This window comes from Ranitomeya imitator, chromosome 4 (genome assembly GCF_032444005.1).
Source record: "Ranitomeya imitator isolate aRanImi1 chromosome 4, aRanImi1.pri, whole genome shotgun sequence".
In the NCBI taxonomy this organism is placed as follows: domain Eukaryota; kingdom Metazoa; phylum Chordata; class Amphibia; order Anura; family Dendrobatidae; genus Ranitomeya; species Ranitomeya imitator.
Window position 1 is genome coordinate 427,212,753 of NC_091285.1, and position 27,944 is coordinate 427,240,696.

Genomic DNA, 27,944 nt, shown 5'->3' on the forward strand with positions numbered 1-27,944 from the left:
CTGTTAGGATGGTTTGGAGTTAAATATCTTTTTTGTTCAGTGAATGTGACCTCCTAATGCTGCAAATTCCACAAATGAGCATTTTCAGTTCTTTAAAACATATCAAATGTTTAGAAATTCTACTGTGCCTAATAATTTGGAACCGTGCATTTTGAGTTTTTATTCATTTTGGAGATTATTCTGTTATCATTTGGAGTTTTTTCAATAAAATTCGATGTATACTCTAACAGGTGATGGCTTTTATTAGACTGACTCATTTGCACCGACCATTTAGGAAAATCTGAGAAAAATATAATTTGCATAATAATTTGGAACATGGTGTAGATTCATAAGCACTATCTCAAAATCATCCTAGGTGACAGCCAATATACAATATCTTATAGTCATACTTAAAGGCAACCTGGCACTTCAGATAGCGTTATTTACCTGCAGTAAAGTCTGTTAGTCCACAGGTAAATAGCATTAGAAAGGTGCTTGGCCGCCATACTGAAAGTGTGGCTCCCAGGAGAAAACTAACTTAATTCCTCCTCGGAACTGTTGACTTGCAGTCATACAAGTGTGCCAGTGCTGCTAAAATCACCACTCAAAACACTTAAAATGCTGTGATCGCCGACTCTAAGTAAACTCCAGCATTCTGACTGACAGCCGACTCTGCAGTGATGCACTGCACTGTAATGTGTCAGTCAAAGTGCCAGGGCGTGCTTACAATAAGTTGTGAGCGGTGACTGTAACTGCACCAGCAATCTTGTATGACTCAAAGCTGGTGGCTCCCACATGAAAAAGTTCATTTTATCTTCAAAGCTGTAGATTAACTTCATATCTGCAGGTAAATAGCGTTATCTGCTGCCAAATTCAGTTGTCTTGTCCATGTATCACAGTTCAAAAAGGAACTATGATGCACAGACTGGCCATGGATCTCATCTCCTGGCATTTAACAGCTTAGGCCTTTTTCACACTTCTGTCTTTTTGTTTCCGTCAAAATCCGTCGTTTTGTGAAAAAACCGGATCCAGCAAATGTTTCTGCTGGATCCTTTTTTTTCATAAACTTGTATTAGCGACAGATTGTGACGGATGGCCTTCTGTTTCATCCGTCGTGCACTGGATCCGTCGTAAAATCGCTGTCCATCGGGCAGAGACTGCTACGTCATCGGGTCATTCTTGCAAGGCATCACTGGGAACGGGAGCATCGCAAGCATCGGGAACGCAGTGGGGGACACCGGAAGGTGAGAATATCAAGATTTTTAATTTTTTTAAATTTTTTTTTAACATTATATCCTTTTACTATTGATGCTGCATAGGCAGCATCAATAGTAAAAAGTTGGTCACACTTGTCAAACACTATGTTTGACAAGTGTGACCAACCTGTCAATCAGTTTTCCAAATGATGCTACAGATCGCTTGGAAAATGCTATGGATCCGTCAAAAAAACGGATCCAGTGCATCAGTTTTTTACAATCTGCACAGGATCCGTCTTTTCAACATTTTGATGGATTGTGACTGATTGTAAAAAGTGGAAGTGTGAAAGAGGCCTTAAAGGGAATCTGTCACCACATTTGACCTATATAAACTATTGATATGGGCGCACAGGTTATAGAATGCTGAAAACAGTCCTCCATGTGTGTCTCCTATCAGCTGTGTTGTTATTGATAAATTATCTTTATATAAATGACCTCTTCCAGGTTTTGGGGAGGATGGTGCATGGAAGATAACTCTGCCTCCAAAGATTATTTTACCAGAAGGGGGAGTTACCAGTGTCATTTGTAATGGTTACCAGGGTAACCAGTGTGATGTGTAATGGTTACCAGTGTTACTGGTGTGATGTGTAATGGCTGCTCTCTGCTCTCCTGGTGAAGGACATCTTACAGGGATGACTTTTTTCAGCATTCTAGAGCCTGTATGCCCATATAAATAGTTTAAATAGGTCAAATGTGGTGATCGGTTTCCTTTAACCCCTTCATGACCAGGGGATTTTTCGTTTTTCCGTGTTCGTTTTTCGCTCCCCTCCTTCCCAGAGCCATAACTTTTTTATTTTTCCGTCAATTTGGCCATGTGAGGGCTTATTTTTTGCGGGACGAGTTGTACTTTTGAACGACATCATTGGTTTTAGCATGTCGTGTACTAGAAAACGGGAAAAAAATTCCAAGTGCGGTGAAATTGCAAAAAAAGTGCAATCCCACACTTGTTTTTTGTTTGGCTTTTTTGCTAGGTTCACTAAATGCTAAAACTAACCTGCCATTATGATTCTCCAGCTCATTACGAGTTCATAGACACCAAACATGACTAGGTTATTTTTTATCTAAGTGGTGAAAAAAAATTCCAAACTTTGCTAAAAAAAAAAAAAAAAAAAATTGCGCCATTTTCCGATACTCGTAGCGTCTCCATTTTTCGTGATCTGGGGTCGGTTGAGGGCTTATTTTTTGCGTGCCGAGATGACGTTTTTAATGATAGCATTTCGGTGCAGATACGTTCTTTTGATCGCCCGTTATTGCATTTTAATGCAATGTTGCGGCGACCAAAAAAACGTAATTCTGGCGTTTCGAATTTTTTTCCCGCTACGCTGTTTAGCGATCAGGTTAATACTTTTTTTTAATTGATAGATCGGGCGATTCTGAGCGCGGCGATACCAAATATGCGTAGATTTGATATTTTTTTTATTGATTTATTTTGATTGGGGCGAAAGGGGGGTGATTTAAACTTTTATGTTTTTTTTATTTTTTTCACATTTTTTTAAACTTTTTTTTTTTACTTTTGCCATGCTTCAATAGCCTCCATGAGAGGCTAGAAGCAGGCATAGCACGATCGGCTCTGCTACATAGCAGCGATCTGCTGATCGCTGCTATGTAGCAGAATTGCACGTGTGCTGTGAGCGCCGACCACAGGGTGGCGCTCACAGCGACGGGCAATCAGTAACCATAGAGGTCTCAAGGACCTCTATGGTTGCCATTCACAAGCATCGCCGACCCCCGATCATGTGACGGGGGTCGGCGATGACGTCATTTCCGGCCGCCCGGCCGGAAGCGGTAGTTAAATGCCGCTGTCTGCGTTTGACAGCGGCATTTAACTAGTTAATAGGTGCGGGCAGATCGCGATTCTGCCCGCGCCTATTACGGGCACATGTCAGCTGTTCAAAACAGCTGACATGTCCCGGCTTTGGTGCGGGCTCACCGCGGAGCCCTGCATCAAAGCAGGGGAGCCGGCATCGGACGGTATAGTACGTCCGATGCCGGTAAGGGGTTAAAAGGCTTACATGAGACTGGCAAGTTCAGGTCAGGAGACCTGTGGCAAGTCCATGAATTGTTGTCCGCACACGGACCATGATAAACGGACATCTGAATTCGGCCTAAGAAATAACAGTAGGAAGAAGGGTGGAGGTTGTACACATCACACTGAAGACAAGGAGAGAAAACATCTCAAGAGAGAGAAGAGAAATCTGATTGTACAAAAGGATGAAAGCACATAAAGAGGAGATAAGTGCAGGAAAGATGAAAACTGTATATCAAAGGGTTGGAAAATTAATGAAGAAATGAAGACTGTAGATTGAAACTTAGACAAGCTGACAAGTCCTTTCTATCAACAGAAGTTAAGTGGGTTTTTGTCCAACACCTTGTCACAAAATATAATTGTTCCTATGAGAAAAATGGAAAAATGTCAAATGCAGTGCATACTGGGGGCTCACTCCTATGCAGGCACTGTTCTTCTGCTTCACTATGTATCCGACATACAGCTGTGGGCAAATGTTTTCATACTGATGTAAATTTTGCTTTTCACCAACTTTGCTGCTTGAGTGTTTTTAGATCTTTTAGTCAGTTTACATGATTACTGAAGTATAATTGATTATAATTAGCATTTCATAAGATTTTATACTTTTATTAACAAATATATCAAGTTTATACATCTTCTGCACAAAACTTGACTGATGGCAATCCATTCATGTCTTATCAGTGCTTGTAGATTATCACAATCTTTGTGCTTTTGTTTGTCCACTTACATTTTGATGACTGACCACAGATTCTCAATAGGTTTGAGAATTGGAGAGTTTTCTGGCCATGGATGCAAAATTTCTATATTTTGTTCATTTAGCCACTTGGCTTTCACTTTTACATTGTGACATGGTGCTCCATCAGGCTGTAAAAAGCATTGTTCATCACCAAATTGCTCCGGGCCATTGGGAGAAGCTGCACTTGTAAGACATTTACAGTGGGGCAAAAAAGTATTTAGTCAGTCAGCAATAGTGCAAGTTCCACCACTTAAAAAGATGAGAGGCGTCTGTAATTTACATCATAGGTAGACCTCAACTATGGGAGACAAACTGAGAAAAAAAAATCCAGAAAATCACATTGTCTGTTTTTTTAACATTTTATTTGCATATTATGGTGGAAAATAAGTATTTGGTTAGAAACAAAATTTCATCTCAATACTTTGTAATATATCCTTTGTTGGCAATGACAGAGGTCAAACGTTTTCTGTAAGTCTTCACAAGGTTGCCACACACTGTTGTTGGTATGTTGTCCCATTCCTCCATGCAGATCTCCTCTAGAGCAGTGATGTTTTTGGCTTTTCGCTTGGCAACACGGACTTTCAACTCCCTCCAAAGGTTTTCTATAGGGTTGAGATCTGGAGACTGGCTAGGCCACTCCAGGACCTTGAAATGCTTCTTACGAAGCCACTCCTTCGTTGCCCTGGCGGTGTGCTTTGGATCATTGTCATGTTGAAAGACCCAGCCACGTTTCATCTTCAATGCCCTTGCTGATGGAAGGAGGTTTGCACTCAAAATCTCACGATACATGGCCCAATTCATTCTTTCATGTACCCGGATCAGTTGTCCTGGCCCCTTTGCAGAGAAACAGCCCCAAAGCATGATGTTTCCACCACCATGCTTTACAGTAGGTATGGTGTTTGATGGATGCAACTCAGTATTCTTTTTCCTCCAAACACGACAAGTTGTGTTTCTACCAAACAGTTCCAGTTTGGTTTCATCAGACCATAGGACATTCTCCCAAAACTCCTCTGGATCATCCAAATGCTCTCTAGCAAACTTCAGACGGGCCCGGACATGTACTGGCTTAAGCAGTGGGACACGTCTGGTACTGCAGGATCTGAGTCCATGGTGGCGTAGTGTGTTACTTATGGTAGGCCTTGTTACATTGGTCCCAGCTCTCTGCAGTTCATTCACTAGGTCCCCCCGCGTGGTTCTGGGATTTTTGCTCACCGTTCTTGTGATCATTCTGACCCCACGGGGTGGGATTTTGCGTGGAGCCCCAGATCGAGGGAGATTATCAGTGGTCTTGTATGTCTTCCATTTTCTAATTATTGCTCCCACTGTTGATTTCTTCACTCCAAGCTGGTTGGCTATTGCAGATTCAGTCTTCCCAGCCTGGTGCAGGGCTACAATTTTGTTTCTGGTGTCCTTTGACAGCTCTTTGGTCTTCACCATAGTGGAGTTTGGAGTCAGACTGTTTGAGGGTGTGTACAGGTGTCTTTTTATACTGATAACAAGTTTAAACAGGTGCCATTACTACAGGTAATGAGTGGAGGAACGAGGAGACTCTTAAAGAAGAAGTTACAGGTCTGTGAGAGCCAGAAAACTTGATTGTTTGTTTCTGACCAAATACTTATTTTCCACCATAATATGCAAATAAAATGTTAAAAAAATGTGATTTTCTGGATTTTTTTTTCTCAGTTTGTCTCCCATAGTTGAGGTCTACCTATGATGTAAATTACAGACGCCTCTCATCTTTTTAAGTGGTGGAACTTGCACTATTGCTGACTGACTAAATACTTTTTTGCCCCACTGTATATACAATTCTTTATTCATGGCAGTGTTTTTCGGTAAAAAAAAAATTGCGAGCAAGACCATTCCCTTCGATAAAAAGCAACCCCACAGATGAATAGTGTCAAGATGCCTTAATGTTGAGATGGCACAGGACTCATGACAGGACTCGTGGTAGTGCTCTTCTTTCTTTCTCCACACAATAATTCTTTCAGATGTCCCAAACAGCTTGAAGGGGCATCATCAGAGAAAATAACTTTACCTGAGTCCTCTGCCATCCATTCACTGTATATCCTGCAGAGTTATTTTCTCTGATGAAGCCCCCTTCAGACTGTTTCGAACCACTGGAATGATTGCCCAGAGAAGAATAGCTGATAGCTACAATGAGGTCTGTGTCATCCCAACAGTAAAGCTTCCTGAGACCATTGTTTGGGGTTGATTTTCATCTAAGGCAGTGGGTTCATTCACAAATTTGCTTAAGAACACGGCCATGAACAAAGAATGGGATCTAAACATTCTCCAATAGCAACTTCTCTCAATGATCCAGGAGTGATTTAGTGATGAACAAATCTTTTCCAGCATCATAGAACACTATGTCACAAGGCGAAAGTGATCACTAAAGGTACCGTCACACATAACGATTTCTTTAACGATATCTGTTGTGAGTTCCGTTTTGGAGCTCCCTCCTGTGGTTGCTAATGGTATTTTTGCGAGTTCTGCCCTTGGGCTCCCTCTGGTGGTTTCGAGTGGAACTGCTGCTCTGTTAGGTGGCTGTAGCAGCTGTCTTCACTAATCGCCTTGCCTGGGTTTGTTATTTAAGCCTGCTCTGGGCATTAGTCCATGCCTGCTGTCAATGTTCTTGGTTGGATTTGATTCTTCCCTTGGATTTCTCATATGGCCAGTCCTTGTCTGCAAAAGATAAGTTTTGCTAGTTTTGTTTGTCCATTTGTTTGGACTCTATTGCTTTGCATTTTGTCTCTTTTGTCCAGCTTGTCACTATGTCTTATTCAGGCTAGCTGGAAGCTCTGGGAAAGCAGATTTGCCCCTCCACACCGTGAGTCGGTGTGGAGTTCATTTTTGTAAACTCTGCGTGGATTTTGTAGTTTTTAATACTGACCGCACAGTATCCTTTGCTCTCTGTCTATCTAGTTTAGTATTGGCCTCCCTTTGCTGAAATCTAATTTCATTTCTGTGTTCGTCATTTCCCTCTCCTTTCACAGTCAATATTTGTGGGGGGCTGTCTTTCCATTTGGGGGTTTCTCTGAGGCAAGATAGCTTTCTATTTCCTTCTTTAGGGGTAGTTATATCTGAGGCTGTGACGAGGTGTCTAGGGAGTGTCAGGAACATCCCACGGCTATTTCTAGTTGTGTTGTTAGGATTAGGGATTGCGGTCAGTAGAGATACCACCTTCTCAGAGCTCGTTCCATGTTGCGTTTTAGCCACCAGGTCATTTCAGTGTGGCCTCTTAACCACCAGGTCATAACAGATATCGTTGCTTTTTGTGACGTAGCAACGATATCCTTAACGAGATCGTTATGTGTGACAGCGACCAACGATCAGGCCCCTGCTGGGAGATTGTTGGTCACTGGGAATGATCAGGACCTTTTTTTTGGTCGCTGATCACCCGCTGTCATCGCTGAATCGGCGTGTGTGATGCCGATCCAGCGATGTGTTCACTGGTAACCAGGGTAAATATCGGGTTACTAAGTGCAGGGCCGCGCTTAGTAACCCGATATTTACCCTGGTTACCATTGTAAAAGTTAAAAAAAAAAACAGTACATACTCACATTCCATTGTCTGTCACGTCCCCCGGCGTCAGCTTCCCGCACTGATTGTGTCAGCGCTGGCCGGCCGTAAAGCAGAGCACAGCGGTGACGTCATGACAGTCAGTGCGGGAAGGTGACGGCGGGGGACGTGATAGACACCGGAATGTGAGTATGTTGTGGTTTTTTTTTTTTACATTTACAATGGTAACCAGGGTAAACATCGGGTTACTAAGCGCGGCCCTGCGCTTAGTAACCCGATGCTTACCCTGGTTACCCGGGGACTTCGGCATCGTTGGTCGCTGGAGAGCTGTCTGTGTGACAGCTCTTCAGCAACCACACAACTGCTTACCAACGATCACGGCTAGGTCGTATCGCTGGTCGTGATCGTTGGTAAATAATTGACATTTTGGGTCCATGGTAAAGAAACCCCCCCCAGATGTCAATCTCATTGTGAACCTTTGATTAATCCTCAAAAAGCGGGTCGACAAAGAAAAACGAAAAATCCAGCTCACCATAGTGACGATCCCAGGAGGCTCGGAGCACGGAAACGCTGTGTCAAGGCGTGAAGAAACCAGAAAAAGAGAAAAGAATTCCAGCTCGACGAGGCAGTGAAAAGTAAAAACTTGGTACTTTATTCACTTCATATAAGAAGCAGAGGATAAAACATCAGCACAATATGGATAAAAAACACTATCTACGCGTTTCAGGTGACAAGGCACCCTTAGTCATAATATCATGACTAAGGGTGCCTTGTCACCTGAACCGCGTAGATAGTGTTTTTTATCCATATTGTGCTGATGTTTTATCCTCTGCTTCTTATATGAAGTGAATAAAGTACCAAGTTTTTACTTTTCACTGCCTCGTCGAGCTGGAATTCTTTTCTCTTTTTCTGACAAAGAAAAACGCAGAAATTGTTCTAGTCACCAAGCACTGATTAGACAAGCATGGGTTGTCATTAGTCAAAATTTGGCCCAAAACGCAATATCCAGCATGCCAGCAAATTGCAGAAACCGAAAAATAAAATGTCAGTGCTATAAAGGTTGGTCTTTATTTGATAAATTTGGCAATAAAAGTGTAAAAAAATGGTTATAATTGTATTTCAGTAACCCTACAAACACCTGACTAAAAGATCTAAAAACACTGAAGCTCAAAACTTTTGGACACAATTGTAGCATAAACTGTCTCCAGGTACTGGTTACAGAATATAATAAAGGCATTGTGTATAGTCTATGGTACCCTTGAGTCACCAGAATTAGTTTTAGTTTGACACTAATTACTAGTGGATACAGCATTGGTTTACCCTAACATTGACACATATTCTGTTTCATTAGTATATTATATCATTGTGCCAGAATATTATTGGTGGTGCTATTTTTTGGCATAATATTTATAGCAGGTGTATAAAGTTCTAAACAAAATAACAATGTTCCGAATGATATGTGGGCTCACACAGTGTAAAGACACATTTCCGATCTTTGGGTGATTATGTACTGACTGCATGTAACATATAGAAGAAAACATAGTATAGAAATACAAAGAATGGTAAAAAAAAACCTATAGACAATGTATGAAATTTCTTTAAGTTTTGTTAATTTCGTCTTGTTCTTTAGTGAAATGAAAGTTGTACTGTCACAGAGACAGTTTTTCATTTAATATAACATATTCCTCACTGAGTACAATAATAATAATAATAATAATATGATTACTTTGGAAAATATTACCTGTCTGAGATTCGTGAAGCTCTACTTTTTCTTTATGGCTCCAAGTATGAGCGGATTTATCTTGTCTATCTTTCTGTACCCCAAATTTTCCGCCAAATCCTACAGAATGATCTGATGAGACAAATTAAACAATATGAAACCAGTTAACAGTACCATTTATGCTTCTTTATATATTGTAAAAACTTCTTCCAGATTTTACTTATTACATAATGGGTTCTGATTTTTTAATTAGTGATAATATTAAAAGGGTTTTTAAAGGCTGGAAGATATCAATATCAGAGATGTGGCAGAAAATGATCAGTGGTGATGACAGCAGTCAGACCATCACTAATATTATTATTATTTATTGTTATAGCGCCATTAATTCCATGGCGCTTTACATGTGAGGAGGGGTATACATAATAAAAACAAGTACAATAATCTTAAACAATACAAGTCATAACTGGTACAGGGGGAGAGAGGACCCTGCCCACGAAGGCTCACAATCTACAAGGGATGGGTGAGAATAAAGTAGGTGAGGATAGAGCTGGTCATGCAGCGGTTTGGTCGATCGGTGGTTACTGCAGGTTGTAGGCTTGTCGGAAGAGTTGGGTCTTCAGGTTCTTTTTGAAGGTTTCGATAGTAGGCGAGAGTCTGATGTGTTGTGGTAGAGGGTACCAGAGTAGGGGTGATACGCGAGAGAAATCTTGTATACGATTGTGGGAAGAGGAGATAAGAGGGGAGCAGAGAACGAGATCTTGTGAGGATCGGAGGTTGCGTGTAGGTAAGTACCGGGAGACGAGGTCACAGATGTATGGAGGAGACAGATTGTGGATGGCTTTGTACGTCATGGTTAGGGTTTTGTACTGGAGTCTCTGGGTAATGGGGAGCCAGTGAAGGGATTGACAGAGGGGAGAGGCCGGGGAATAGCGGGGGACAGGTGGATTAGTCGGGCAGCAGAGTTTAGAATAGATTGGAGGGGTGCGAGAGTGTTAGAGGGGAGGCCACAGAGTAGGAGGTTGCAGTAGTCAAGGCGAGAGATGATGAGGGCATGGACTAGGGTTTTTGCAGATTCTTGGTTGAGGAATGAACGGATTCGTGAAATATTTTTGAGTTGAAGTCGGCAATCACTTGAGTGAGTTGAAATCACTAATATGATGTTTAAGGCCTATCCTTAGGATAGGCTATCAAAATCACAGAGAACCCCTTTAAAGGGAGTGTATCATCAGAAAATTACCTAATATTTAAATCAGCTTTTTGTGTTACATGTACCGTATGTTTAAAAAATAGGCAATTTTTTTTTCTTTTTCATGGCACGATCTTTATTAAAAAAAAAATAAAAATTAGTAATCTTCCAATTTTTTACACCGACCACTGACCTTTCAGACTCTTTCAGGAAGAGTTTACTGGTGTTTTCTGATAAGGAGAGGCAGCAGGTGTACAATGACAAGTAACACCTCTATACACAGCTTATAAAACAAGATACTTTGCTTCAATCACAATAGGTAATTCCACACATCTTTGCTCTCCCTCCCTTCACAGTGACCTTTGCACAGGCTCATCAGATAGTTCAGTTCAAAAGATTGGGTCGGGATCCAACTATTGGAACTATATTCAGTGGACATAAAAGTCTAACACCACTGTTAGAATAGCAGTTTGTCAGGTAAAACAATTCATATCAAGAAGAATTTCAGAACTTTACAATCTTTCATGCCACAAACCTGAAATCTTTTCAGGTTGAAAATATAAATAAAGAACTCAAATAATGTGGTTGTATAAACATACACACTCATAAACTAATACTTTGTTGAAGTATCCTTTGAATTTATGACAACCTTCAGTCTTTTTAGTTAGCACTCATATTGCATTGGCAACTTTGGCCACTCTTCCTTGTGCTTCAAATCTATCAGCTTGCAAAGGGGCATCTCCTGTGTTACAGCCCTATTTAGGTGAACCCACAAATTTTCAATTAGATTTAGGTCTGGGCTCTGGCTAGGCTATTCCAAAACTTTGACCTTCTGGCAAATCCTTTTTTTTTGGTCATTTGAAGTTATGCTTAGGGTAGTTGTCGTGCTTAAACTTGAAATCCTCTTCATCTTATCTTTTTAGCAGAAGCATGAAGGTTTCATTGCAAAATCAACTGATATATGGAATTGTTCATAATTTCCCTTACCTTGACTAAAGCCCAAGTTCCAGCTGCTGAGCATGATGCTGCCTCCAACATGCTTCATTGTGGGTATGGAGTTCTTTTGATGATATGTAGTATTAAGTTTGTGTCAAATATACCTTTTGACATTATGGCCAAAACATTGAACTTTGGTCTCATTAGACCATAAAACACTTACCCACATGTTTTAGCAGACTTGGTGTATGTTTTTCTTTGTAAAAAAATAGCTTCTGCCTCGCCTATGGGAAAGACATATACAGTGCCTTGCTAAAGTATTCGGCACCCAGGAACTTTTCAACCTTTTCCCACATATCATGCTTCAAACATAAAGATACCAAATGTAAACTTTTGGTGAAGAATCAACAAGTGGAATACAATTGTGAAGTTGAACAAAATTTATTGGTTATTTTAAATTTTTGTGGAAATTCAAAAACTGAAAAGTGGGGCGTGCAATGTTATTCGGCCCCTTTAACTTAATACTTTGTTGCGCCACCTTTTCCTGCGATTACAGCTGCAATTCGCTTGAGGTATGTCTCTATCAGTTGTGTACATCGAGAGACTGAAATTCTTGCCCATTCTTCCTTGGCAAACAATTCAAGCTCAGTGAGGTTTGATGGAGATCGTTTGTGAACAGCAGTTTTCAGCTCTTTCCACAGATTCTCGATTGGATTGTGGTCTGGACTTTGACTTGGCCATTATGCAACACCTGGATACGTTTATTTGTGAACCTTTCCATTGTATATTTTGCTTTATGTTTGGGATCATTGTCTTGTTGAAAGAAAAATCTCCATCCCAGTCTCAGGTCTTTTGCAGACTCCAAAAGGTCCTGTATTTGGCTCCATCCATCTTCCCATCAATTTTAACCACCTTCCCTGTCCCTGCTGAAGAAAAGCAGGCCCAAACCATGATGCAGACACCAACATGTTTGACAGTTGGGATGGTGTGTTCAGGGTGATGAGCTGTGTTGCCTTCACGCCAAATTTATCGTTTGGTATTGTTGCCAAAAAGTTCGATTTTGGTTTCATCTGACCAGAGCACTTTCTTCCACATGTTTGGTGTGTCTCCCAGGTGGCTTGTTGCAAACTGTAAACAACACTTTTTATGGATATCTTTGAGAAATGGCTTTCTTCTTGCCACTCTTCCATAAATGCCAGATTTGTGCAGTGTACGTCTGATTTCAATATGATCGCTTGCACAGTGCTCCTTGGGATGTTTAAAGTTTTGGAAATCATATTGTATCCAAATCCAACTTTAAACTTCTCCACAACAGTATCACGGACCTGCCTGTTGTGTTCCTTGGTCTTCATAATGCTCTCTGTGCTTCAAACAGAACCCTGAGACTATCACAGAGCAGGTGCATTTATACGGAGACTTGATTACACACAGGTGTATTATATTTATCATCATTAGGCATTTAGGACAGCATTGGATCATTCAGAGATCCACAGTGAACTTCTGGAGTGAGTTTGCTGCACTGAAAGTAAAGGGCCGAATAATATTGCACGCCCCACTTTTCAGTTTTTGAATATCCACAAAAATGTAAACTAACAAATAAATTTCATTCGACTTCACAATTGTGATCCACTTGTTGTTGATTCGTCACCAAAAATTTACAATTGGTATCTTTATGTTTGAAGCATGATATGTGGGAAAAGGTTGAAAAGTTCCAGGGGGCTGAATACTTCCGCAAGGCACTGTACATAATACCTATTCTTATCCTCCCAAACCAATTTCATTACTGTCTTTTCATCAATTTTTGAGTGCCATCCAATTCTAGGTAGTGTTACTGTTGTGGCAAATTTAAGTTATTTCTTGCTAACAATCTTAAGAGTGTTCCTTGGTACACCTAATGTCTTAGGAAATTTTTGTGTACCCTTCTCCTGGATAATAACATTCACTAATGAGATCCCTTTGCTGTATTGTAAACTGTTTATGGACCATGGCTTTTTCTGTAAAATGCAACTAAGAAAATGTCAGTAAAATCCTACTAGAACAGCTAAACTGTTTATGGTATTAATCAGAATCACTATAAATGATGGAAGCTGTGTACTGAAAACTATTTAACAGGAGGCTAAATGTGATTGACTAATTCTGAACACAACCCCATCCCCAATTAGGGGTGTTCACATGCAACCACATTGTTGCAGTTTTGCTACTTTTATTTTCTCAGCAAAATTATTTCAGTTTTATTTTTAATGAATTTAAATGACATTAAAAGTGGCAAAAGTTCCGCAATTATTATTCTTGGCGTGATTTTTTTAAATGACAAAAACCTGGCATTTTACAGGGGCGTTTAGACTATTTATATCCTCTGTACCTATGTGTTTCCTGAAACAAAAGAAAGCATGAGTTTAAAAAAAGCCATAGAGTGGCTAGAGTGAAAATTGCAAGACTTCTATTTTTATCTTTAATACTGATTGTGACATGTAAAAAAGAAAAGGAAAACATTGCCAATTTTCAACAAAGAATCCTGATTTAATTAGTAAAACGTACTGCGATTTTTTTTTTTACATCGGTCACAGAATGTTCTAAATTGGCCAAATATAGCCATTTCCTTTCATCTCCTGTTATTACTTACCTTGCTGGGATGCATGCTTCTGCAACTGCTCCTTGTATTCAAAGCCTACGGCCGACTGAAACACACAGCACCAGAAATGTTCCACAATACAGTTGTATCACAAAACCAAAGAGATAATTATGACCCAATACATTGCCCAAATAATAAATACATAAACTTAATAAAAATATATTATTGCCAGTATAACCTTCAAGTGCTATGAGTTATTGTACATTGCCTAAGCACAAGATTAGAAAACTATGGCTACTTTCTTCTAAAACAGTGACCTACTTGTCCACAGACTGTGTATGGTAATCCATCTTAGTCCTTTTCGCATGAATGGAGCTAAGGTGCAAGACCAGAAACACACCCTATGGAATATGTGCAGCGCATTTCCTAGAAGACAACAGCTCATCATTTTCTAATCTTGTGCAACTCTTTGTGACTTATACACACCTGACAGATTTGGTCAACCTTTTGCATCCATTTTTAAGACATAGAAATGAGAACCATAAGGATAGGTACACACAGAGGGGTTTTTAGGCCTTGCTGAACAGGCCGTACAAATCGGACAAATGCAATCTGAAAAAAAGGGATTGCACGCAGACCAATATTATTCAATGAGGAAGTGCAGATCTGCATATTTTTTTCAGCTGTATATGGCGTAAGGAAAAAAATACTCCAGGAGTGGAGCAATCAGAGGAAAAGTATAATAGAGACACATCACCACTTCTGTATTTATCACCCACTCCTGGTTTTGGTGTACAGATACTGAGGTAAAAGACTCACCAAATACTCAATGTATGAACGTGGCCTTTGGCTCCATTCCCATGATGAGTTTTCCATGTTATAGATCTTTTGCACCATTTCTGCACCTATTGGCTAAATAGTCTATGTGCGTTTTTTTCATTGTGTTTTACAGTGAGTTTTTTTTACACGTGTTTTTATGTGACGTTTTACACTATGGTTTTCATCTCTTTTTGTTGTTTCAAGTATCAAATAAAGCTGATTTTGTTTGATATTCTCTAGTTTTTGGCTTTGACAAAACTTTATTGATAGTCACATGCGGATTGCATGTGTTTTAGTGCATTTAGAGACGCTAAATGGATCCCATTGTATATAACAGGGTACGGTATTTTACGGGACAAAATAGCACGGCATATTTTTTTCCTGATTCTGCTTCAGATGTGTTGAACAGAGCCTCCAACATAGACGTGAACAGTTTTAAAAAACAGATGCATAATATAGACCAAATCTACAGAGAGTGATGGTAAACCTGATACTAAGTAATAATGTAAGATTTCCATATGGGCAAATTTTATTGATTCCTCAAATGTGATGTGAACAAAGACTAATGCTGAATGACTGCTGCACAACATTTACTTTACTTATCTTTGACTTGTTCTATCCCTGCTACGTCATATCACTAATAATTTCTCATCCCCCAGCTGTCCTCCCTCTATCTGTAAGTAATAAAAGACCGTGTTCACCCTGTGTGTAAATAATTTTGTACTGTGTCACCTTATTACCTTGTCCACACGGTCAGACTGAACCCCAAAACGTCCTCCAAAACCTTTGGAATGATCTGTATGGAGTAAAATGAAGTATGAACATATGGCAAAAACAAAGTAACAGCTAGTGGGAAAATAGTTAGGGTTCCGGAATTCCCACAGCAATCAAGTAATGTATCTAAGGAGCGTTATCACATTCCTTATCTGCTCCTCCAAACAAAGGGAAATTGATACCTCAAGGGAAGACCTTGTAAATGAATTATAGTGACACTGATTGTGATTGTGGACTAATGATTCACTTTATTTTTCTACATAAGTTTATTGTTTTTAATTCTTAAGTACAGTGTTCTTAAAGATTATTTTTTGTATTCCAGATGAAGTAAAATCCAAATTATTATGCCTACAATGTACATTAACCCGAGTAAACTCTATAAAACACAATCAATCTAACAAGTACCAAAAGGAGCTGTCCAGAGGATAAAAAATAGTAGTAAAGAGACCAGTTTTGGGTGTAGCCTGGTCTGGTCTCAACACACTGACACTAGTGTTTGGCACAGTGAGTGGCAACTTGGACTTTTCCTGACATTTCCTAAGTGTTGAGACCAGACCAGAAAATGGAGATAAGTGAGAACCAGGTAAAATTTGGAAAGGCAAGTCGCAAAGGACAGATGAGTATAATTTTTTTTTTTAAGCCAGTCTAGACCCTTTTAAGAATAATATTAACCACTTTTACATATATTGGAATATCCCTCCAGAGTGGTAGCACACTGGGACAAGTTTTTCTTACCTTGTTGTGATGAATGTTTTTCTATTTGAGCTTTATAATCAAATCCAACTGCAGACTAAAACAAAATGACAGATCACATGTAAGAAACCCTATCGGTAGCTTTTAGAACTATGAGTAATTCTCTTACTACTTCTAATTTTAATAATTTAAACAGCACAATTGTGGCTTTTTATGGACCATCGATCAGCTACATGAAAGCTGATTGGAGGTTGGTGTATTTAGTCAGGCCGACCACAATTCTACGTGCACAGAATGATTGTTAATACGATCATTCTGTACCCAGAGAATATCATATTATCGGCAGCATATTTATTTATACAGAACGATGCACTGCCGATAACTTTGATTTTTCAGCAAGATTAAAAATCATGGCACCTGATGAACAAGTGTTTTTCTCATTTGGTGGGTTATTGCAGATTTGTTTATATGGACTAATGATTGAGAAGGAGGGTTCTAACAAATGTTCCTTCATCATGTCTGAATGGAACTTCAACACATTGAACAGCTGTTGGTTGAACAGTTATCTCACCTGATGCCCCCTTAGATGTGCTTGACTAGCAAGTGTTCTGAGAAGGAAGAGACAAGTAACCTTCTGTCAAACTCTTGGGAGCTTATGTTCCCAAGAACAAAAGTCCAGGGAAATAAAATTACGGTAATTTATGAGACACGAGCCATAAAAATATGATTGTAGGCAGGCAAGAAATAGACATTCATAAACCAAAACATTTGCTTAAAAACATAACTAGCTCTTTTAGGAAATATCCATATAAGTTTTGGTATAATGGGGAAAATTTACTGAGCTATTTTCACCATATCTCTGGCACATTTTGCACCACAAAATTGAACATGGCTTGCATGACATTCATTATTTTTTTTAGACTTGTTTTGTGCAAGGCCTGGTGATGGGACATGACATTAAACACAATGATAGAGATGTTGAAACAATTTGATACTCAAATTTGCAGTCAATTTTGCTCAGTTTTATTTCACATCGAATAGGTTTGAATCACAATTACTGCAAAACCTCTAATTGCCATAAAAATTGGTGTATAATTGTGAGCGAAATCCACTTTCTTCTATGCCTCTCAAACTCCAAATATTAAAGTGTGTTTCAAGATTTTGATGAAATAAATACATCACAGCCTTGTATGTTGGGTAGGACTTCTGCTTTCTTAGCACATGTAAGCACTTTAAATAGGGTCACAGACAAAGGAAACTGTTATGATCTGGTGGTTTAGGAGCAACATGGAACGAGCTCTGAAGGAGGTGGTACCTGTACTGACCGCAGTCCCTAAGCTCAACACAACACTAGAAGTAGCCGTGGGATGCTCCTGTCACTCCCTAGGCACCTCGTCACAGCCTGAGAACTAACTACCCCTAAAGATAGAAACAGGAAAACTATCTTGCCTCAGAGAAAATCCCCAAAGGATAGATAGCCCCCCACAAGTAATGACTGTGAGTGGAGAGGGAAAAGACATACACAGAATGAAACTAGGATGAGCATAGGAGGCCAGTCTAGCTAGATAGATAGGACAGGATGGAATACTGTGCGGTCAGTATAAAACACTACAAAAAATCCACACAGAGTTTACAAAAATCTCCACACCTGACTAAAGGTGTGGAGGGTAAATCTGCTTCCCAGAGCTTCCAGCATCACAGAATTAATTCATACTGACAAGCTGGACAAACATAGAAAGCACAGAACGGATAAGTCCACAACCTGTGGACAGAAAAGAGAAAGCAAGGACTTAGCTTTGCTGAACTCGCCAGGATAACAGGGAAATCCAAAGAGATGTGAATCCAACCAGGAACCATTGACAAGTGGCACAAGCTGAAGGAAAGAGCCAGGCTAAATAGATGAGCAGAAAAGACAATCAGTGGAAGCAGCTACTGACAGCTAAATCCAAGGAGCAGCCATTCCACTTAAAACCACCGGAGGGAGCCCAAGAGCAGAACTCACAACAGGAAACGTTCCCTCTGAACTATAAACCAATAGTAACTTTAGGGGAGTGAATAGAAAGGTGAAACTTCCCTGCTCATCAGTGTTACTTGATTATCATTACACAGAAGTTATAGGACAAAATGGATACCAGAAACACAAAAATGGATGCTCTTCTCTCACACTAACACTTGAAGGTCTCACAGAACCACTTTTGAGATATTTAATGCAAACAAGGCTATATTAATGTTCAATTGACCTCAACCTTTCTGCAGAGGAAAAAACTGATTTTAACCAACAGCCTTTTAAACAACATAATGTAGTAGCAGACTTTTTAGACTACCGGGTTTAAATTGTAAAAATAGTCCAAATATTATCCCTTTTTGGGAGCACATGTGTGCCTTGCTGGTGTTCATACACAGGCTGTGCAAACAGAAGAAGCTATGAATTTTTCACATAAGGTGGTGCAAAAATTATCCCTGTTTGGAGAGTTTCAAGTGTTTTTTCCTTTGCTAGGTAAATTAAAGCTTTTTTTACAAGGCATCCAAAATATACCACTTTATTTAGGGAGCAAAAACAGGGGCTCAGCAGCACTTTTGAACTTGAAGATGTCATGATTTCTCAAGTAGTAGTGAAAAGTAGTGATCTGCAACAAATTTGCTATTCTCAAAACGAGTAAACAATAACAAAGTTATTTCATTAAGACTTCCAAAAATTACCCCCTTTTCTTTTTGCCAGCTGTTTAATGTTTGCGTACCCTAGAGAGAGAGTACGTTTCACATCAGCAGAACTATTACTATTAAACACAGTGGGCAGGCAGCCAGGAGATATGTGTCTGTTGGCTCAACAGGAGCAGTACAGTCTATCAGTTGTGGTGGATAACCTGGCTCTTTTGGGTATGACAAAGCCCTCGACAGTAGCAGTACAGTCTATCACTTGTGGTGGATATCCTGGCTTGCTTAGGTTTGACAAAGCAACCGACTGCACTTAATACAATCACTGACATTACTTTTGAGGGCATCCATGACAGAATGCCAATAGCAAACTTGTTCAGTTCTTACTATTGGTCCAATCTTGTGACCCAGAAGTCCATGGGATTGGAGCTCAGGGTATCTGCCTGAGAAAGGACACAGTTTAGGTCTGACTGAGTCTAACTATTCAGCCAGTGCATTTCTGTTAAATTTCAGCAGATTGTCGCAATGGCAGAAAAAACATCTGGTCCATCATGTCAAACATACTGTAGCTGTTGCTGCCGCTACTTCGGCTTCTTGTTGTAGGGCTAATGTTAACATGGGTTAGAAGGCATTGGGTCTGCAGGGATTACAGAAGTTTCTGCTGGTCAGTTAGGAGGTTGGCAGGAGTTGTCTCGGCAAAAGCTTTGCAAAGCTGGTAACTCAGCTAATCCTGGTAATAAGCCAATTTGGAGATCCTTTCGGTAGCTAGCAAAAGTTCCCTATTTGTTAGACTCTAAAAGCATGGCTATCCAATAGCCATCTCTTTGCTAGGAGTTAACTATCAGTGTGGTCTTCATTTTCATTCTGTTAGCCTTATACAGTGCCAAATGTAAGTTTTCCTCCACATCTGTCTGCTGCTTATCCTCCTCCTCTTCCTCACTCTTTCCTTGAAACCTTACTGCATGCAACATAGACCTTGAGGGCCCCAAATAGACACGGAGCAGAATTGAACATTTGCAAGGTGTTGTTCTCTATTCAACCACTCTTGCATTCTGGTGTTTTTCCAGGATAACTATGAGGGGGGTGACATTATTGATTCCTGCAATTTCAATACTGACACATTTGGTTGCCTATTCAAAGCACTTTAGTAACTAACATGAGTCCCTCATCAACAGCCAATGTTGGATTTCACAGTAACCCAGTTTGGCTGTTGCATGTAATAGTCCATTACTGCTTTGTGCTGCTCATACAGAGCTTCAACATATGTAGTGTCAAATTCCAGTGGGTTGTGTTCTGGCAGACCATTCTGTTTTTTTGCAAAGCTAAGATGGCGTGCTTTTTTCACATAAGAATGGTTGCAATGAGCTGACACTTTCCTGGCCATAGTCACCAAACTCTTCAAGTTGGTATATGCATTATTAAATTTAGTATGCGGGTTATCCAATAATGCATAAATAAGTTTCCCTGATTAAAAAGCAGCCAGAATATTCTGGGCATTGATGCTCATGACAATTCCTAGCTGCAGTTCACATAAAGTCAGCAGGCAAGTTGCCACCTGATGCTGACACACAACTTATTGACTGTATGGCTTTAGTTCCTCAGGCCTACGATCTGTACAACTGCTTGGAGAAGCGTTATCTTGCATGAGCGAAATAAGTTAGGCTAGGGAGTGGAATTAATGCTTTAACCTGCAGGTATGGACAATGATGTCATGTCTGTTGAGTATGATCGGGATAAGGTGTAGGAGATAGATAACTCAATAAAGACAACAGCTACCTTTATTTCTTCATATTAATTTTTACAACTCGTTTACACTGCACTATATTTGTAATCCATACACTGAGGTGTTGATCCTGTATGAAAGTTCTATTTCTGAATAATGAAAATGGATGTATAAATGTATCTGTCATGCAGCTGCAGTGCAGTACAGCACAACCTCCACCAGGGGGAGCATGATAGGGAAGCGAGACTGCGCACACTGAGCAGCAGAACCGATGCCACCTAGTGGCAAAAGAGTGGTCAGAAAAGCCGAGTCAGAGCATGAGATAGCACGACAGTACAAAAGGATTAAGACAGAATGGATAGTCAGGACATACCAAGAGATCAGTAAAAACCAGGACAGGCAAAATACGGTACAATAGGGACAAACCGAAACAGAGTCAAAAGCCAAGCCAGGAGGTCATAACTGGAGAATCAAGCAGATCAACAGACAGACACTGGAAAAGGGCAGACAGAGGGAGATAACAGACACAGGACAAGTCAGGGTTCACAGTAGGACAAATCAAGGGCTTTCAGAGTCAGGTTCACACGCCGAAGGCAGAACTATAGCTGACACCACCCTCAGGATAACCTATAAACTTTCTTCCCAAATAGTAACATATAGTAACATAGTAACATAGTTAGTAAGGCCGAAAAAAGACATTTGTCCATCCAGTTCAGCCTATATTCCATCATAATAAATACCCAGATCTACGTCCTTCTACAGAACCTAATAATTGTATGATACAATATTGTTCTGCTCCAGGAAGACATCCAGGCCTCTCTTGAACCCCTCGACTGAGTTCGCCATCACCACCTCCTCAGGCAAGCAATTCCAGATTCTCACTGCCCTAACAGTAAAGAATCCTCTTCTATGTTGGTGGAAAAACCTTCTCTCCTCCAGACGCAAAGAATGCCCCCTTGTGCCCGTCACCTTCCTTGGTATAAACAGATCCTCAGCGAGATATTTGTATTGTCCGCTTATATACTTATACATGGTTATTAGATCGCCCCTCAGTCGTCTTTTTTCTAGACTAAATAATCCTAATTTCGCTAATCTATCTGGGTATTGTAGTTCTCCCATCCCCTTTATTAATTTTGTTGCCCTCCTTTGTACTCTCTCAAGTTCCATTATATCCTTCCTGAGCACCGGTGCCCAAAACTGGACACAGTACTCCATGTGCGGTCTAACTAGGGATTTGTACAGAGGCAGTATAATGCTCTCATCATGTGTATCCAGACCTCTTTTAATGCACCCCATGATCCTGTTTGCCTTGGCAGCTGCTGCCTGGCACTGGCTGCTCCAGGTAAGTTTATCATTAACTAGGATACCCAAGTCCTTCTCCCTGTCAGATTTACCCAGTGGTTTCCCATTCAGTGTGTAATGGTGATATTGATTCCCTCTTCCCATGTGTATAACCTTACATTTATCATTGTTAAACCTCATCTGCCACCTTTCAGCCCAAGTTTCCAACTTATCCAGATCCATCTGTAGCAGAATACTATCTTCTCTTGTATTAACTGCTTTACATAGTTTTGTATCATCTGCAAATATCGATATTTTACTGTGTAAACCTTTTACCAGATCATTAATGAATATGTTGAAGAGAACAGGTCCCAATACTGACCTCTGCGGTACCCCACTGGTCACAGCGACCCAGTTAGAGACTATACCATTTATAACCACCCTCTGCTTTCTATCACTAAGCCAGTTACTAACCCATTTACACACAATTTCCCCCAGACCAAGCATTCTCATTTTGTGTACCAACCTCTTGTGCGGCACGGTATCAAACGCTTTGGAAAAATCGAGATATACCACGTCCAATGACTCACCGTGGTCCAGCCTATAGCTTACCTCTTCATAAAAACTGATTAGATTGGTTTGACAGGAGCGATTTCTCATAAACCCATGCTGATATGGAGTTAAACAGTTATTCTCATTGAGATAATCCAGAATAACATCCCTTAGAAACCCTTCAAATATTTTACCAACAATAGAGGTTAGACTTACTGGCCTATAATTTCCAGGTTCACTTTTAGAGCCCTTTTTGAATATTGGCACCACATTTGCTATGCGCCAGTCCTGCGGAACAGACCCTGTCGCTATAGAGTCACTAAAAATAAGAAATAATGGTTTATCTATTACATTACTTAGTTCTCTTAGTACTCGTGGGTGTATGCCATCCGGACCCGGAGATTTATCTATTTTAATCTTATTTAGCCGGTTTCGCACCTCTTCTTGGGTTAGATTGGTGACCCTTAATATAGGGTTTTCATTGTTTCTTGGGATTTCACCTAGCATTTCATTTTCCACCGTGAATACCGTGGAGAAGAAGGTGTTTAATATGTTAGCTTTTTCCTCGTCATCTACAACCATTCTTTCCTCACTATTTTTTAAGGGGCCTACATTTTCAGTTTTTATTCTTTTACTATTGATATAGTTGAAGAACAGTTTGGGATTAGTTTTACTCTCCTTAGCAATGTGCTTCTCTGTTTCCTTTTTGGCAGCTTTAATTAGTTTTTTAGATAAAGTATTTTTCTCCCTATAGTTTTTTAGAGCTTCAATGGTGCCATCCTGCTTTAGTAGTGCAAATGCTTTCTTTTTACTGTTAATTGCCTGTCTTACTTCTTTGTTTAGCCACATTGGGTTTTTCCTATTTCTAGTCCTTTTATTCCCACAAGGTATAAACCGCTTACACTGCCTATTTAGGATGTTCTTAAACATTTCCCATTTATTATCTGTATTCTTATTTCTGAGGATATTGTCCCAGTCTACCAGATTAAGGGCATCTCTAAGCTGTTCAAACTTTGCCTTCCTAAAGTTCAATGTTTTTGTGACTCCCTGACAAGTCCCCCTAGTGAAAGACAGGTGAAACTGCACAATATTGTGGTCGCTATTTCCTAAATGCCCGACCACCTGCAGATTTGTTATTCTGTCAGGTCTATTAGATAGTATTAGGTCTAAAAGTGCTGCTCCTCTGGTTGGATTCTGCACCAATTGTGAAAGATAATTTTTCTTGGTTATTAGCAGAAACCTGTTGCCTTTATGGGTTTCACAGGTTTCTGTTTCCCAGTTAATATCCGGGTAGTTAAAGTCCCCCATAACCAGGACCTCATTATGGGTTGCAGCTTCATCTATCTGCTTTAGAAGTAGACTTTCCATGCTTTCTGTTATATTTGGGGGTTTACATGTATGTTATCATAGCAATAGCAATCCCTGCGATTGCTATGAGGAGGAGGAGACACGATCAGATGAATAGACAGAGGCTGACACACGCAGTGCGCATGCCCAGGAATCCTAGCCCCGCACTGTGCATAATGCATAACACAGTGCGGGGCAGGGATTACCGAGGTGGGTGGCCGCACTGCCAGCACAGGCACAGTCTCCAAGCCTGGCTGGGACGTCAGACCGCCAGAGCTTACTGCGCCTGCCCCACAAAGATTTACACAGCGCAGGTGCCGGATTTGAAGAGAAAACAGCATGGAGGGGGCGGCGCTGAAAGTCCCTGAAGATGTGAATGACGGCAGAGTACCGTTCAAACTGGGGATTGAGGACCCGCCTCCGTGGACAAAGATAGGTATTTTTGCAAAGTTTCAAAGTGCTTTATTTTAGTAATACCTGAACACAAAACTAAAAGAGCCACCTTGTTAGAATGCAGCATTACTGCTGCACAAGGTGGCTCTTTTAGTTTATAACGGCTGGAGGGGGGTGACAGTGGCCCTTTAAGTAATTTGCAGCAACAGCCAACAGAATTGTTATGGTCCAATCAGTTGTCAAATTCGACAATTAAAACAATTATAAAACCTTAAGCCCTTGGGGTATTTTTCTTAGTTTTTTCCCCTTCAACAAAAATGCAACGTAACCCAAAATGCTAAGTTACAATGTACGAGAGGCGTTCATTAAAGATTTCCCCTGATCCACTTCTATTTATCATAGGATGCTGAAACTGCACATGTGTAATGATGTAAGTCTCTATAGGTTAGGTGCCAATTTGCAACTCAGAACTGATAATGGTCTTGATTTTACAGGTGCTGAAGTGGTGTGAGGTTTGATAATGGACCCAGTGGAATACAAAGCAGTCATCAAGTTTCTTTACTTGAAAGGCCGCACACCAAAGGAGACATTCGATGAGATAAAAGAGGTTTATGGTGATGATGTGGTCGGACTTCGGTGCAAACAGCTCCAATTCCATGGTGTCCCCACTCGGTTAGTGATGAACACACCATCCAGCAAGTGAAGGTCGCCATTTTGGAAAATTACCGCATAACCATTCGCCACCTAGCCCAAAATGTTAAGATTAGTATGCGGTCCATGGAAAAAATCATCCAAGACCGTCTTCACATGCATAAGGTATCCACTCGCTGGGTTCCCCAGCTGCTCACACCTTTCCAGAAGTAGGAACGAGTTGAGTGCTCTCAGGCTCTCTATTGACTGTGTGCTATGAAAACCAGGAGGACTATTTCAACAGACTGATATCACAGGATGAAAGCTGGGTTCATCACTATGATCCTGAGACTCCAGTTCAGTCAATGCAGTGGAAACATCATGACAGTCGATGCAATGGAAGCATCATGACTTACCGCCTCCAAAGAAGGCCCGTGCCCAAACCTCGGCAAGCAAGGTAATGCTCACAGTATTTGGGACTATCACGGAGTAGTATTGATGGATTTCCTAGCAAAAGGTACCATGATCACTGGGGCATACTATGCTTCACTGCTGCGAAGTTACGGGAGGCCATCAAAACCAAGAGACGTGGCATACTCACCAAAATGTCTGCCTTCTGCAAGACAATGCATCATTTCACAACTCACATGTTGCCGAATGTAAGCATGCTCCTGTGGGTTTTAAATTCTATTGCATCACCCTTATTCACCCGACCTCGCACCATCGAACTTCTACCTTTTTCCAACAATTAAGTTATTTTTGAAGTGCAAGCATTTTCCAGATGATAAGACTGATTTCCGAAGTCACTACGTTGATCTTGGAGCAACCTGTCGACTTCTACAAGCAAGTTATTTACAGTTACTTAAAGAGGTGGGAGAAGTGTGTGTCCCTAGGTGGCACCTATGTGGAAAAGGACTAATAACTGTGCCAAGTTTCATTGTTCCCAGTCCACAGGAAGTAGTTCAGGGGAAATCTTTAATGAACACCCCTCGTAGGTACATGACATTGAAAATGAGACAACACTGTGCGGGATGTTATTGGCGTGTATAGTTGATAAATTGGACTATTAAAATAGTTAGTCAACAAATTTAAATATGTCCATTATACAAAAGGTTTTAAAAAATCTACCCCCAATACTTTTTCAAAAACTGATCTGGGAAAGAAAACCTTGTTAGTTTTGCATCCCAAAAGCGCAAACCTGCAACAGGCCACTGTATTCGGGTGACATGTACAGTTCTAAAATTGGACCAATAAAAATGCCACAAAACTTAAATTGTTTAAAAACACACAAACTTTATGAAATAAAAAGTTGATTTTACATTTCTAGATTGCAGAGATTTGTGATTTATAAAAAATAAATACATGAAGATGGCTTCCCTGCCTGTGACATAGAAGCCGGGATTTCAAGCTTATTGTTCACTAGCAAAATTTGGACACAGGGCATTAAACTACGCTCCTGGTTTGCAATTGTGGTGTATAGTGTTGAGCAATACCTTCCGATATTTCAAAGTATTGGTATCGGATGGTATCGGCCGATAGCGGCAAAATATCGGATCTCGCCGATACCGATACCCGATACCAATACAAGTCAATGGGACACAAATATCGGAAGGTATCCTCGATGGTTCCCAGGGTCTGAAGGAGAGGGTACTCTCCTTCAGGCCCTGGGATCCATATTAATGTAAAAAATAAAGAATAAAAATAATAAATATGGCTATACTCACCCCTCCGAAGAACCCTGGCTGTCACTGCTGCAAGCGTCCGCCTCCGTTCCTGAGAATTGCAGAGAGTGAAGGACGTTTGATGACGTTGCGGTCAGGTGACTGGTCACCTGACCGCTCACGTGACCGCTCACCTGGCCGCAACGTCATCGAAGGTCCTTCACTCACTACATTCTCAGGACTGGAGGTGGACGCTCGCAGCGGTGACAGCCAGGGTTCTTCGGAGGGGTGAGTATAGCCATATTTTTTATTTTTATTCTTTATTTTTTACATTAATATGGATCCCAGGGCCTGAAGGAGAGTTTGCTCTCCTCCAGACCCTTGGAACCATACGTACCGCACACTCCGATACCGATTTCCGATATCACAAAAATATCGGATCTCGGTATCGGAATTCCGATACAGCAAGTATCGGCCGATACCCGATACTTGCAGTATCGGAATGCTCAACACTAGCACTGGTGTATGAAGATTACAAAAATACTGGTATTAGGTATTGTGGTGCTATTACTTGCAGCATATCACAGATCAACGAGTAACTGTGCAGGTCCAGCACTTTCAAATATCAGTTAATTCTTCGGATTATTATTCACACACTATCACTTCTATTTTCAATGTGCTTCACTAGTGAAATAGTACAAAACAATCCAATTTTAGACTTTTTCTGTCTATATGTGGAGCAAGCTGTACAGACTGACCTTCTACCCCTACACTATAGAAGCATAAAATGGTGCTCCTTGGTTGGCCCTTATCTTTTATACTGACCGTTATGGTCTCAACTGATTGGGTACACTAGACCATGTGATGTGATAGCTGCAAGGCATCATGGGGAAGCCCGACTGGCTGCACCCAATGTAATTTGTCCACTCTGTGACTCTTCAGTAATGTGTTAAAAAATACTGAATATTTTGTTGGCCAATGCGCACAAATGGTTTCACAAAATAATTCTTGAATAGATTAAATCTACGAAATGGGTATAGTTTACAATATGAGACTACATACTAAAATTGTGGTGCAAATTTTTGGTGTACAGCAAGTTCACTAATGGGTGGTGTAAACTTCGAAGAAATAGTCTAAATATGCAAAAATGTATTAAACAGCATGAACCACTGATGCATTTCAAGATCGTTTAGTCTACGTTTTCACTGTCAAAACAGCCATGAAAAGTGCGGATACCCTATAGGTAAATGAGGAGTGTCATAACCCGCTCACAGAATATATTGTGTATGCAGCAACGAGAGAAATATTTAACTTTTAAAGGGACTCTGTCACCTGAATTTGGAGGGAACAATCTTCAGCCATAGGGGCGGGGTTTTCGGGTGTTTGATTCACCCTTTCCTTACCTGCTGGCTGCATGCTGGCTGCAATATTGGATTTAAGTTCATTTTCTACCCTCCATAGTACACGCCTGCGCAAGGCAAGATTG

The 27,944-nt window shown here is 40.5% G+C and overlaps 1 protein-coding gene across 2 annotated transcripts in view; it reads right to left on the reverse strand.

The window, feature by feature from the left end:
• LOC138676320 (hematopoietic lineage cell-specific protein-like) overlaps positions 1-27,944 on the reverse strand; it is a 60,669-nt gene that overhangs the window by 12,783 nt on the left and 19,942 nt on the right. For both annotated transcript variants that reach the window (XM_069765503.1, XM_069765504.1), the window contains exons 6-9: positions 16,259-16,313; positions 15,490-15,545; positions 13,982-14,036; positions 9,258-9,368 (exon numbers count right to left, since the gene is read on the reverse strand). In XM_069765503.1, the coding sequence (XP_069621604.1) occupies positions 9,258-9,368; positions 13,982-14,036; positions 15,490-15,545; positions 16,259-16,313 (277 nt within the window). The remainder of the gene's footprint in view (positions 1-9,257; positions 9,369-13,981; positions 14,037-15,489; positions 15,546-16,258; positions 16,314-27,944) is intronic.